A 14,819-nucleotide genomic window follows, 5' to 3' on the forward strand; every position below is an offset into this window, starting at 1 on the left:
AAAAAAAAAAAAAAAGAAAATGAAATCAGAGTCTTTCTGAAAGTGTTCATTACAACAGAAATAGAGAAAAACCCGAAGTGGCATAGAAAAGTAGCAATATGTTCTGAGATGTTTCATTTGTGATAATCTCCCTCCACTAATATTTCAACTTTCGTATTTTTAATTTAGTGATGTTTAGTGATGTTTTAAATAATATTCAGCCAGGTACGGTGGCTCACACCTGTAATCTCAGCACTTTGGGAGGCCATCTCCCTCACTAATATTTCAACTTTCGTATTTTAAATTTAGTGATGTTTACTGATGTGTAGTAATGCTTTTAATATTCAGTTGGGCGTGGTAGCTCATGCCTGCAATCTCAATGCTTTGGGAGGCTGAGGTGGGTGGATCGCTTGGGCCTGGGAGTTCGTGACCAGTCTGGGCAACATGGCAAGACCCCTATGTCTACAAAAACTTTTAAAAAATGAGCCAGTGTTGGAGGTATGCCAGCTACTCAGGAGGCTCAGGTGGGAGGATCAGAGGACTGCTTCAGCCCAGGAGGTTGAGGCTATAGTGAGCCATGTTCACACCACTGGACTTCATCCTGGGTGACAAAGTGAGACCCTGTCACAAGCAAACAAACAAACAAAAGTAATATCCACGTTTTGGAGATTCCTATCTAAACTAGGTGGAAAGACAAAATGGAGAGTACTGGGTTATAAGGAGGCGGCTATTCTAGGGTAAGGAATTTGGGATTTTAATTAAAGCAGAAAGGGTCCCCTACTCTTTCCCCTTGGGATATACCCTGGAGAATGACAAAATGATTTTAAAAGAAAAAAATATATTTTAAATTTGAAAAACAAAAAAAAAGCAGAAGGACAACAGAGTGAAATCTATTCAAGATAGGGCAAAATGAAGTTGGTTTTAGTAAATGCTTTTATCGATGACCTAGGAAGGAAACAGGCTAGAATAGAGTGTCCCTAGGAAAAGCAACTTATCAGAAGTCACATTCAGTTTTTTTTTCTGTTGCCTTCTTGAACACAGATGACACTTGACAGTTTTTAATATAAACATTTTAGAAATATGTTTTAGAGGCCGGGCAGAATGGCGCACACCTGTAATCCCAGCACTTTGGGAGGCCGAGGTTGGCTGATCACCTGAGGTCAGGAGTGTGAGACAAGCCTGACCAACATGGAGAAATCCTGTCTCTACTAAAAATACAAAATTAGCCAGGCATGGTGGTGCTGCATGTAATCCCAGCTACTTGGGAGGCTGAGGCAGGACAATCAATTGAACCTGGGAGGCGGGGGTTGCAGTGAGCTGAGATCATGCCATTGCACTCCAGCATGGGCAACAGGAGAGAAACTCTCTCAAAAAACAGATATATATATATATATATGTTTTAGAAATGATGCCTCCAGGCCAGGCTCGGTGGCTCACACCTGTAATCCCAGCACTTTGGGAGGCTGAGGCAGGTGGATCACCTGAGGTTGGGAGTTCAAGATCAGCCTGGCCAACATGGTGAAACCCCATCTCTACTAAAAATACAAAAATTAACTGGGTGTGGTGACAGGTGCCTGTAATCCCAGCTACTCGGGAGGCTTAAGCAGGAGAATCTCTGGAACCCGGGAGGCAGAGGTTGCAGTGAGCTGAGATCTTGCCACTGCACTCCAGTCCATACGACAGAGCAAGACTCCATCTCAAAAGAAAAGATATGATGCTTCCTACAAACAAGAAACTAATAAGTGGTTACCTAGAGAGCTGGAGGACATGTAATTTGCAGTGTGCTGTTTCTAATTTTTAAATTATATGGATGTTTCTGCTATTAATAATAAAATTAAGTTTCTGAAAAAAGAATGTATCATTACTTGCATCAGAAAAACAATACCTTTGTGTGAAAAGTAGATTTCTAGTAAAAGCTGCTTTTTACTGGCCGGGCGCGGTGGCTCAAGCCTGTAATCCCAGCACTTTGGGAGGCCGAGACGGGCGGATCACGAGGTCAGGAGATCGAGACCATCCTGGCTAACACGGTGAAACCCCCTCTCTACTAAAAAATACAAAAAACTAGCCGGGCGAAGTGGCGGGCGCCTGTGGTCCCAGCTACTCGGGAGGCTGAGGCAGGAGAATGGCGTGAACCCGGGAGGCGGAGCTTGCAGTGAGCTGAGATCCGGCCACCGCACTCCAGCCTGGGCGACAGAGCCAGACTCAGTCTCAAAAAAAAAAAAAAAAAAAAAAAAGCTGCTTTTTAAAATCTTAATACTTTTTTCCAAAAACAGAGTACATACTGATTTGCAATGAACTGCTTTTAGACCTAAGAATAAAAAGTCAAGCCACATATCAGCCACATATCTCTAATTCCATATCTATCTAAATCAAATTTTCTGGAGTCCTTTGAACTTTCCTACATTCAAAACATTTTTTAATTGGATTCTAGCAGTTGTTTTTTTTAAGCTATGGGGATATCATTTTCCTGGATGTTGGAGATGATTATAATCTAGGTTTTGAGGATAAATATTACAGCTCTCATGATACTTTTTAAGGATTTTTTTCTGCTTGTTATGTGGCTACAACAATTTAAGTATTCTACTAAGATTAATACCTGTCATTTGCTGGGTAATATTCATAGAAATATGAATGAGCATAAAAATGGAATTCCTTTACTTATTTTTTGCATTCTATTTTGTACCAGTTTTTATTGAAATATCCACATATATTATGGCTATTTTACATTCACATTTACTGCGTTTTTCTGCTTGTTACACTTTTTGCTGATACAGTATCTCTATCTATATATGCTGGTTAGAAATTCATTCGTTCTATTATGGGCTGTTTCTTGGTTAATAGTATTCACTTAGAAAAGGAAAAAGTGAATTTTTTTTTTTTTTTTTTTTTTTGAGACGGAGTCTCGCTGTGTCTCCCAGGCTGGAGTGCAGTGGCGTGGTCTCGGCTCACTGCAAGCTCCGCCTCCCGGGTTCACGCCATTCTCCCACCTCAGCCTCCCAAGTAGCTGAGACTACAGGCGCCCACCACCACGCCCGGCTAGTTTTTTGTATTTTTAGTAGAGACGGGGTTTCACCATGTTAGCCAGGATAGTCTCGATCTCCTGACCTCGTGATCCACCCGCCTCGGCCTCCCAAAGTGCTGGGATTACAGGCTTGAGCCACCGCGCCCGGCCGGAAAAAGTGATATTATTCAGTTTCCTAATGTTGCATGTATGGTAGTAGCTTTAGTTAGTAATTTACTACATTCTGATGCTAGCTACATACCCCCAGTTTTCATTAATATCTATATATTGTTTTAATTCCATGATTTTATGTTTTTAATTATTTTGTCTGTTTTTTCAGAACTTACTATATCTTCATTATAAGTCATATGTAACCTATCACTTTTATTCATGTATGAATTATCACTGTTATTATTTTATAACTACTTTATAGACAAGCAGCCTGAAGCTCAGAGTTTAACTAGCTTTTTTCTTTCTTTTTTTTTTTTTTGAGACGGAGTCTCGCTCTGTCACCCAGGCTGGAGTGCAGTGGCCGGATCTCAGCTCACTGCAAGCTCCGCCTCCCGGGTTCACGCCATTCTCCCGCCTCAGCCTTCCGAGTAGCTGGGACTACAGGCGCCTGCCACCTCGCCCGGCTAAGTTTTTTTTTTGTATTTTTTAGTAGAGACGGGGTTTCACTGTGTTAGCCAGGATGGTCTCGATCTCCTGACCTCGTGATCCGCCCGTCTCGGCCTCCCAAAGTGCTGGGATTACAGGCTTGAGCCACCGCGCCCAGCCACTAGCTTTTTTCTTTCAAAAAGCATTTCTTGGCCGGGCGTTGTGGCTCACGCCTGTAATCCTAGCACTTTGGAAGACCAAGGCAGGCAGATAATCTGATGCCAGTGGTTCCAGACCAGCCTGGCAAACATGGCAAAACCTCGTCTCTATTAAAAATGCAAAAAGTTAGCCAGGCACAGGGGCATGCGCCTATAATCCCAGCTACTCAGGAGACTGAGGCATGAGAATTGCTTGAGCCCAGGGGGCGGAGGTTGCAGTGAGCTGAGATCAAGCCACTGCACTGCAGCCTGGGTGACAGAGTAAGACTGTCTCAAAGAAAAAAAAAAAAAAAAAAAGCATTTCTATCAGGTAGTTATTTTGACTTATGATAAAAAGCCAGGCTTGAAGAAGGCAAAGAATGACCTTTTAGATTTACCAATGGCCTGGGTTAAATATAAAGTCTGGGACATGTCACATGACCTGCAGAAGCAAAATGTGACACTAAGGATTATAAAGGTAATAGCTGTACTGTATTCTAGTAGATTAAAAAAAATGCCATATTAAAAGTTCTGATTTCCTAGTTTCTGGTCGATGCTAAGAGAAAAGACTCCTGGCAAGGAAGTCAGGTTCTGTAAACTGGTAATGATATTAACATAATGGTAAAACTTAAACAGGTCAATCTGACCTCTCTCAGACTCATAAAATGAAATGTTAGAACATCTCTAAGGACCTCCTAGTTCTAAAATGCTCCAATTCTAGGAAATAGTTATGGGTCTATACTAACCCAGATTCAAGGGAAAGCTAGGGAAGGGAGAAGGTTGCTTCTAGCCTAGGAAATAATGTACGAACCCAGACCACTTGGGTCTTCACATCTGTGTCCAAGTCAGAAGAGGACCAAACTGCCTCAGCACTCATGGCCATCATAAACTGTTTGGCTTTTGGTATCTCAGTGAGTATTGGTATTACAGGCTTCCTGATTGCAACAACCTTAAGATAATGCTGTTCTTCAAATAAGTGAGAATTTTTCAATCTCATCGGTTTTTTTCATCTCTCTCTTGTTTCCTACAGAAGATTTCCAAAATACGTCTTTACCTGGAACTGCAAATTCTCTGCAGCTCTCTCTTCCTGTGGTGAGCAATGTGGCTTCCTTAACAGGAAGCATCTCCAACTTCTCCAGAGCCTCTGCTCCAGCCATCAGCTCAGCATGGCTACAGCCATCAGCCTCTGGCACCTCCTTCCAGCCAATCATGGGCAGTGCCTACCTTTATCAACATTCTAGCACAACTATGTTATCTGGGGTTACTGGCATGTTGTCTGGGGTTACTGGCCAGAGCCATATCTCTACTTCAGCTGCCTCTTATCCAGGCATTTTTGAGTGGGATAGTACAGCAAGCACAGCAAAGAAGTCATCCTCACTCAGGGACTTCACTGTGACTGTCATTGACCAGAATACAGCTGTCTCTTCCATGTCTATGACAGCCCAGTATGATAAAACTTCAGATACCAATACTGTGGTCCCTCTGTATCCATCACTATCTGCCAGCCTTGTTCAGGGCACACTAACTCAAATTCCAAATCAGCAGGGCCATAGCCTGTCACTTCCCTACCAGATAGGAAGTCAGGTCTATTACTATAATCAAGGCACACTGGGACCTCAACTATCCTGCCTGCAATCCTATGGCTCTGTGTCATACACAGGATATAGGGCTTCTGCCCATCAACCAGAAATGGTGATGGTGCTAAAGGAGGTTCAGCCCACAAATGTCCTACCACCAGTCTCTACTTCTGGGATGTATTACTCTGTGTCTACTCAACCCATCACAGAAACCAGTGTTCAAGGTGAGTACAAACAGCAAGAAAGGAGAGAAATAATGTCAGCATTGAAAAAGAGGGTCAAATCTGTAGCTGTGTGATGAGTCCACGGATAGGTAGAATTTAAGTCCTGAGACTTCAACCACTATTATTGGGCAGTGCTCTCCATTTGCAGACTCTATGTGAGAACACCTTATAGGTGGGAAAGTGGAACACTATAATGGCCATCTATGCTACATGTAAGAGAGTCCCAAGAGTATACTCAGGGATACATTGTTTAGTGCCCTGACCGATCACTTCCTCTGCACTACCACGCTGTAATATCCTTCCTTAATCTATTACTTTAGTCTCTTTGGAAGGCAGTTCAGAACTCTTATTTTGGCAGTGACATTTTGATTTTCCTTAACTTACAATAGGATTTAAGACCTTGTGTTGAGAGATCCTCTCCAAAACAAACAGGCTCAGAATCTGTGCTTGCTTATGTATTTCATGAGGAAGGGCTCCACTCTTTCCCCTAGTCCATGGTGTAAAGTGTTCTTATTCTCTCAGGAGAGTGGAGAGAATTGAAAGGACCCTATAAGAATGTGAGGCTTTATAAAACATCTCCTATTTTAAAAATCACTTTCACTTTTTGACTTACAACAACCCTATGAAATGCAAAGAAAACCAAGAAACAATCACATCAAATGATAACCAGTAAGAGAACAGTCACTGCCAATCTCCTAATACAGGTCTTGTCCATGGTCCTTAAGAAGAGCTAGTAGAAATGCCTTGCCCATGTTGGAAAGGTATCCGATTGCTGCATTGGTGTGTAGGGGGAGCATCTCACTTACCAGAGACTGACTTCTTCCTTGATTCCTTTGTAGTGATGGAAACTTCCCTGGGGATGGATACGTCCCTGGGATTGCAATCTCCAAGCCAGACATTTTGTCTGCCACAAACTCAAGAATTCTCCAAGTCCTTCAGTAGCAGAAATACCCAGATACTTGAGAGTAACCCATCACCTGAGCTTGGGGACATTTCAATGATAACTCCAGTCCAGAGTCCTACTAATCTCTTGACACTGTCTCCAGTTCCAAGCCAGGAAAAAAATGAGAATGAGAATTTGGATGAGATTAAAACCAACCTTTCAAAGCCTCTAGATGTCTACCAGATCCTAATAGGAAATCAAGATCCTCCACTACTTCCTTTAGAAATCCCTGATATTCACCCACTTCTGGCCTGCATTGATCCTCTTGGCCAAGAGGAGCAGCCTGGTTCTGAAAATGCCGATCTAAGAAATAACAGCCTGAGTCTTGAGGACCAAGGGATATTTGAAAATGAGATTGAGTCTAGCAGTGATTTGGCAGACATCACTACATTGGTGGAGGATACTCACCTCCCCCCAATCTTCAGTTCCTTACAGGATCTTGACCTACCCAAAAGTCCCTCAGCAAAGACAGCCAAAGATACCAGTGCCATCAAGGTAAATCAGGTGCAGGAAAAGTCACGTGTCATAAAGGGTCACTCTGATCAAGACAGGAAGAACAAGCATAAAGCTTCCGAGCCTATCCAGGGTGCTCCGAAGGCCAAAATCCAGCCAAAGAACCCAGAGTGCCTATTAGAGGGAGAAGTGGTTGTTTGCAGTGCTACAGTCAGTGACAGTGCTTCTGTGAACAAGGCCAAGCATTCTAGCAACAAACCTCACAAAGCTGCATCCAGCAGGATCAGCAAAGCGAAGAGCCATGGCCAGGAAAAGACCAAAGGGAACAGAAAAAACAGCTCCAAGAAATCTGAAGAGAGTAAGCAGTCAGGGAACAACATCAAGGTAGAAGAGAAGCAAACCATTCCCAATATGAAGCGGAAGAAAAATCAACCTGAGCTTAGCCAAGAGATCTTTAAAAAGCCCCGAAGCTCCCTGGGCATGCACATGCTGGAGTCTGTGCAAGTTTTCCATGCACTCGGGAAAAAGATCGATAAGAAAACTGGATTCTCTTCCTCCAGGACCCTGGGAAGCTCAAGCAACACCCAAAACCGCCAGCCATTCCCAGCTCTCAAACCATGGCTGGATACCCAACGTGAGGGTAAAGGCCCGGAGAAAATTCAAGTCAAGGCCCAGAAACTAGATGGTAGTGCTGAAAAAGAGTGTCCATCTCCATCCCACTCTGAGTTGCCACCACCTGGGAAGGTCAAGTTGATACCTTTGCCCTTTCTGGCCCTGGACAAACCTCAAGCTCGACCTGTTTCTCGGCGGCCAAACCCTCCGGCCTCACGTAAGCCTGCTGTGGCTTACCCTGCTCAACCTGATTCTACTAACTCAGCTCAATCGACTGCAGTCAATCCATCCCGACCAGCTCCTAGCAACACATCTTTGCCAGGTCCTGCCACACCAGCTCAGCCAATTTCGACCAAAGCAACCCAACCTGGTTCAGCCAACCCTACCCAGCCTACTGTCCCTCAATCTGCAGTTTCTAGGCCATCACTCTACAAAACATCATCTTGTACTTCTCTGCATCGGGAGCCTGTTTCCACTGCTGTGACCAATCTCCAGTCACTGCCCAAGCCTCAAAATCAATTTCTAATCCAAGACTTCAGCTTCCAACCCCGTCCATGGAGGAAACCCACTGTTCCTGAGCCAGTAATGTCAACACCTATCACAGAAGAGCAGAGGCCAGAGCGTGAGGCCATGAAGAGAAAGGCTCAACAAGAGCGTGAGAATGCGGCCAAATACACCTCTCTGGGGAAGGTGCAGTTTTTCATTGAAAGGGAAAGAGAGATGGAAATTGCTGAATACTATGGCTACACAATCTAAGAGCTGAGATTGTTGGTTTTACTTTGGATACCGCTGGTTTTCCACATATATAGATAGATACTAATTTATTTATTCTGATATATTTTTAAAACATAATAAAGAAATGTAATAGAATTGATTAATAGATAAGTAATAAAGAGGCCTTTTCAGTTTTGAGATGCTGTTGACTGTGAGTTTTCTTTGGTGTGGGGGTGGGGATCAAAGATTGCATTAGAAAGAAGGAACTATGGCCAGGTGCAGTGGCTCATTCCTATAATCCCAGCACTTTGGGAGGCCGAGGTGGGTGGATCACCTGAGTTCAGGAGTTCGAAACCAGCCTGGCCAACATGGTGAAACTACAAATACAAAAATACAAACTAAAAACTAAAAATACAAAAATTTAGCTGGGTGTGGTGGCGGGTGCCTGTAATCCCAGCTTCTCAGGAGGCTGAGGCAGGAGAATCGCTTGAACCCGGGTGGTGGAGGTTGAAGCGAGCCGAGATCATGCCACTACACTCCAGCCTGGACAACAGAGCGAGATTCTATCTCAAAAAAAAAAAAAATGGAAGGAACTAAAAGTTGGATGGGAGAATAGACAGAAAGGGATAAGAATTGAGGAAACAGGAAGGAACATAGTCCAGGACTGAGAAGGTCAAATGGGGAGAGATTTTATGGGCTTATACAAGGAATCAGAAATGGGGAAAATGGCAGAAGTAAGATGCACAATCTGAGGATAGGACTAAAAGAATAAAATTTGGATATAAGTTGAAGATGGCAGAAGATGAGGCTGGGTGGACCAAAATAAATGTACAAAATCTCCCATGGATGATGGCCTTATGTCTCATAGCCTAGCAGATAGGTATTTCAGAAAATAAGATTCAGGACTCATCAACAGGTTTGGGTTACCTTATACATACATGATCACAGTTGGGAAAGTGAGTACAAAACATAGGGGAAATCTACCAGGGGAATGGCAAGGGCTCACAGCTCTCCAAGGTGCAGCTGATAACCGGGGGCCCAGCCAAGTGAACTGCAGCAGCATGAAGCTGGCCCAGGACAGACCCCAGAGTATGGGTCTCCATTTATTCAACCAACACCTATGCACGGGGCAGTGAGACGCACTACTTCAGTTCACCTTCACAACAACACACAAGACCAGTAACACTGTGCCACTTTACTAGTGAGGTTCAGCAACGGGCTTGGGTCACTCTGCATGCAAAGGGGGAAGGCCTGTGGGTCTCCGAAGTCCTCAGCGTTTGCAAGCGCCTGCAGGCAGCCAGCCTGGCTTTCAGACCACGGCATCCAGAGGTTACAGGCAGAGGAAATCAAGCTTCTGGAGGGACTTAAATATTAAGAGGCCCGCCAGATCCTCCTCTACCCATTCCAGCACGTGCAACCTTCTCGGCCATCACCATTAACTGAAGTACACCAGAAAAAAACGGCTTGGAGCGTCCATTTTCACAGGATGAGTGGTGGGCGCGCATGCGCCCTGGGTCCCCCTCCGAAAACCGCAAGACGCAGGCGCTCAGCTGTCCAGAGACGCTCCTTAGCGGGAGGGGGCCCCCCCTTGCGAGGCACAGGGGGAGGTAGAAAGGGTTGGGGGCGCTGGGGGGAGGGAGGGAGAGGAGAGGGTGGGGGAAGAGAAGATGGGGGCAGTGGATGGTCACCATGGGAAAATCAGTAATTCACTTTTTAAAAAATTAGTTTCTGATACCATAATTCACCTAACATAAAATTCACTGTTCAAAATCCATACGATGCGGCCGGGAGCGGCTGTATTCCCAGCACTTTGGGAGGCTGAGGCAGGCAGATCACTTGAGCTCAGGAGTTCAAGACCAGCCTGGCCAACATGGTGAAACCCCGTCTCTAATAAAAACACAAAAATTAGCCTGGCGTGGTGGTGTGTACCTGTAATCCCAGCTACTCAGGAGGCTGAGGCACAAGAATCGCTTGAACCTGGGAGGGGGAGGTTGCAGTGAGCCGAGATCGTGCCACTGCACTCCAGCCTGGGTAACAGAGCAAGACTCAGTCTCAAAACAAAAAACAAAAATCGTACAATTCAGTGGCATTTAGTATGTTCACAAGGTTGTACAATCATTACAACTATCTGCATTAACTTTTCATCATCCCCTGCAAGAAAACCCTCTACTCATTAGCGGTCACTCCTCATTCCCTCCTCCCTCTGGCACCAGGCAACCACCAATCTCTGGATTTACCTTTTCTGGACATTTCATACAAATGGAATCATACAACATGTGACCTTTGGTATCTGGCTTCATTTAGTACTATGTTTTAAAGGTTTATCTATATGCTGTAGTGTGTATCTGAACTTTATTCCTTTTCATACTGCATACTATTCTTATTGTATGACTACACCACATTGGCTTATCCATTCATCCGTTACTAGACATTTGGGTTGTTTCCACCAGCACTTTATATTTATTGAGTTTATTCTGTGCCTGGCAGCACCTGGCTAAGTTATTCACCCCATTTCACAGATAAGGAGGTAGAGAATCTGAAGAATTTTTGCCCAAGATTAAGAGCTAGCTAGCAACTGCTAGCAATAGTTTGGACTTGAACACAGGCATTTTAGACTTCAAAGGTAATAGAGTCACATGATAGAACATTGAAAAGACACAAAATGGTGACAATGGAAATTCACCCTTTCCCCAAGTTTCCCAGCCACCACCTACCCCTCCCTTAGAGGCATCTACTTTTGCCACTTTAAGGATTCTTCCAGATAAATTATTTTTACCCCAACATGTACGTATTACGATTTACTGAATAATCTGTCCCATTGATGTGAAATGTCACTTTTATGGTATACTATGTTTCTATGTGTTTGCATTACTCTTTTCAGAACTGTCCTGACTTTTTTGCGTATCTTTTATATTTGCTATTTCTCTAGAATCCTTTTTATTATCTTCTTTTTGATTTTTAAAAATTTCTTCTTTTTTAAAGGCATTATCCATTATGTTAATTCTTTTTTTTTTTTTTTCTTTTTTTTTGAGGCAGACTCTCACTCTGTCACTAGGCTAGAGAGCACTGGTGCCACCTCGGTTCACAGTAAATTTCACCTCCTGGGTTCAAGCAATTCTTATGCCTCAGCCTCCTGAGTAGCTGAGATTACAAGTGCACATCACCACGCCTGTCTAATGTTTTTTCTTTCTTTCTTTCTTTTTTTTTTTTTTTCTGAGACAGAGTTTCGATCTTGTTGCCCAGGCTGGAGAGCAATGGCGTGATCTCGGCTCACCACAACCCCTGCCTCCTGGGTTCAAGCGATCCTCCTGCCTCAGTCTCCCGAGTAGCTGGGATTGCAGGCATGCGCCACCATGCCTGGCTAATTTTGTATTTTTAGTAGAGATGGGGTTTTGCCATGTTGGTCAGGCTGGTCTCAATCTCCTGACCTCAGGTGATCCACCCGCCTCGGCTTCCCAAAGTGCTGGGATTACAGGTATGAGCCACCGCACCCGGCCTAATTTTTGTATTTTTAGTAGAGACAGGGTTTTGCCACGTTGGCCAAGCTGATCTTCAACTCCTGACCTCAACTGATCCGCCTTCCTTGGCCTCCCAAAGTGCTGGGATTACAGGTGTTTTTTAAAATGTAGCCACCACGCCCAGCCTGTTCATTCTTGTGTTCGTTTTAGTTTAGTCTTCTTTTCTGAAGTTTTTCTTTTGTTTTTAATTCTGTTCTGAGTTCTACCATCTCACCTAATTTTGATTTATATGTTCTCTCACCCTTTTTATTGCAGTAAAATACACATAATGTAAAATTTACCATTTTAACCATTTTAAGTGTACAATTCAGTGGTATTAAGTAGATTCACACTGTTGTTCCACCATTACCTCTACCCATCTCTAGAACTTTTTGATCATCCCAAACAAAAACTCTGTACAGTACTCATTCAGTAACTTCCCTTCCTGCCCTCTATGGTCCTTTCATCTTTTGCATTGTTTTTTCCTAATGTCTTTTAGCTAGTTTTCAAATAGCAGGTTACTCTTTGGATCAGCTTGTGGGCCTGTCTTTTCTGACTTGCTTTTATTGTCTGAGAGGATACTGTTCTGCTGCTTATTCTCTTTTTTCTTATAATACCTTTGTATGGGATTTGACTACGATCCTTTTCTGTTATTCATTTTTAGATGAAATTGATTTTTCTGCACTTTGAAAAGGAGGTGTTAAGGATAACTTTTCTAAAACTTCCCCAAACTTCTCTTTTTAAAAAATGTAGTATCAAACGACATGATGGTTTGCTTTTTGAGATTTCCCAGCTCTGTTTCCCTCCTTGATTTTTATCCTTTGTATCTGTTGTTCCTCCCAGTAGTTTGTCCTCTGTGTGGGGCCGCATCCTGGAAAGGAGCTCTGGCTGCTCGGGCTCAAGAGTGGGAAGGGATTAGACTGCTTCACTGCTTCAGTCTATCACAGGTCCCTTGTACTTACTCACTTTGTGACTGGGCAAAAAAAAAACCCTCAGAGTTTCAGCTGCTGTTCTCACATTGGCCCATGGTACTTTCCAGTGAACTTCTGCTGGCAGTTTGAAGGCATCCTGTCTGCCACTCCCTCCTGTGTGGATGCCATACCAGGCAAGTCTGGTGACCATTGGTGATGGTTTGCCCCACCCTCTTGTTTTGGGGTTCATAGGGAAAACTGTCATCTAGCTTTGTGGTAAAGGCTACTCATGGGTTTTTTGTTTGGTTTGATCTATTTCCATGAGAGGATTTGAGGAGATTCAAAACAACACTGCTGCCTCCATCTTTCTAAAATCCTGCTCAATCTTTTGACATAATTATTTTAAACATGGGAACCCTGTAGTTCTCTGTTCCCTTAAGTAGAGCTCCATTTGCCCCAAACTAGTTAAGACTCTGAGTCAGACAAGGCTTGCTGAGTCTCCTCTCTCTAACATGGCACCTCTGTACTTGCTCAGTTCATATTTTGAGTAAGAAGTCAAAACACAACAGCCTAAAGGGCTCATGAGTGGACAATCTGGAGAAAGGCCCTGGTCAGAATGTATATCATTTCCTTCTCTTTGTATCTTCTTTCCTAAACATGTATAAAATTGAATCTCCCATCTGCCTTCCTCCCCCCACAAAAAAAACCTGGTTCATACACAATTTTCTTTATCTCAGTTCATGGTAATGCCATTTTTCCAGTTGCTTGGGGCAGGAAACTTTGAAGTCATTTGTAGTGATTTGTTAGAGCAGCGACTAGAAACTAATACAATGGTCTAACAAGTAAGGTGCCATCTGAAAAATAATATAATTAAGTTAAAAGAAAACCTTACTCTTAGCCACAATCACTTGCTAATGGGATATGTATGCCAGTTGGGTACCGCACATCTCAAACCTTAGAATCAAGTTGGACACTACCAGCATCACTTCCTGTTCCACACTGATTTGCACAGGTCACTTGCCAAAAACCCAGCTTCACAAACATACAGTATCATTGAAAGGAATGTGGCATGACCTGATGTTGAAACTGTGAACTATACCTACTAGCCAGAAGCTCATACAATATCTAACAGATGTTAGGTATTGGTATGAATCCTTCACGAATTTAAAATACCCAGCTGCACCCAGATGAATCTGCTGTAGTGTCTTGGGAGCACATTGGTGCATCTTTTTTTTTTTTTTTTTTTTTTTTTTAAGAGAGGGTCTCACTCTGTTGCCCAGGCTAGAGTGTAGTGGTGTGATCATAGCTCACTGCTGCAATCTCAAACTCTGGCCTCAAGAGATCCTTCGCCCTCAGCCTCCCAAAGCACTGGGATTATAGGCATGAGCCAATGTGCCTGGTTGGTACACCTTTTGAACCACAGTCCTAATTGGTTTTCCTGTTCCCAGCCTTTTCCCTAAAATTTGGCAACATGGCAGCCATAATGATCCTTTCAAAACACAAATCAGATCCCATTACTCTTTTGCTCAATCCTTCCCATAGCTTCTCATTTCTCTCAGAGTCAAAGTCAACATTCTTACAGTGGCCTGTGAAATCTTACCTACAGCAGGGGTCAGCAAATACTTTCTATAAAGATCCAGACAGTTAAATATGTTAGTCTTTGTAGGATAGATCGTCTCTGTCTCAACAACTCCACTCTGTGGTTGTAGCATGAAAGCAGCCACAGAAAATACATAAACAAATGAGCATGGCCATGTTCCAATAAAACTTTATTTACAAAAACAGGCTGCACTGGTTTGCTGACTCTTGCCCTACATGATTTACTGCTACACTCCCCTTCACTCCACTCCAGGCACGCTGAGCCCCCTTATTGTGCCTTGAATGCACCAGCAAGCTCCTGATTCAAGGCCTCTGCACTTGCTATTCCCTGCCTGGAAAGCTCTTCTTACCTCCAAGTCTTTTCTCAAATCTTTTCAATGGGAGTTTCCTTGGCCACACTATTTGGAATTGCAGTTGCCTCACTGCTTCTCCCTTCCATCAATCTGATTTCCTATGCCAGGGCTCATTGCTTTCACAGTACTTTTTTTTTTTTTTTTTTTTTTTTTTTTTTTTTA

General features: G+C 43.4%; 1 protein-coding gene across 1 annotated transcript; it reads left to right on the plus strand.

Annotated features, from left to right (window-relative positions):
* Positions 1–4,649: 4,649 nt before the first annotated feature.
* C13H2orf78 (chromosome 13 C2orf78 homolog) lies at positions 4,650–8,488 on the plus strand. The gene is made up of 3 exons (XM_025353528.1): positions 4,650–4,695; positions 4,805–5,575; positions 6,415–8,488. The coding sequence occupies exons 1-3, from the start codon at positions 4,650–4,652 to the stop codon at positions 8,337–8,339; spliced, it is 2,742 nt and encodes a 913-aa protein (XP_025209313.1). The 3' UTR covers positions 8,340–8,488.
* Positions 8,489–14,819: the final 6,331 nt, after the last annotated feature.

This window comes from Theropithecus gelada, chromosome 13 (genome assembly GCF_003255815.1).
Source record: "Theropithecus gelada isolate Dixy chromosome 13, Tgel_1.0, whole genome shotgun sequence".
Classification (NCBI taxonomy): Eukaryota; Metazoa; Chordata; class Mammalia; order Primates; family Cercopithecidae; genus Theropithecus; species Theropithecus gelada.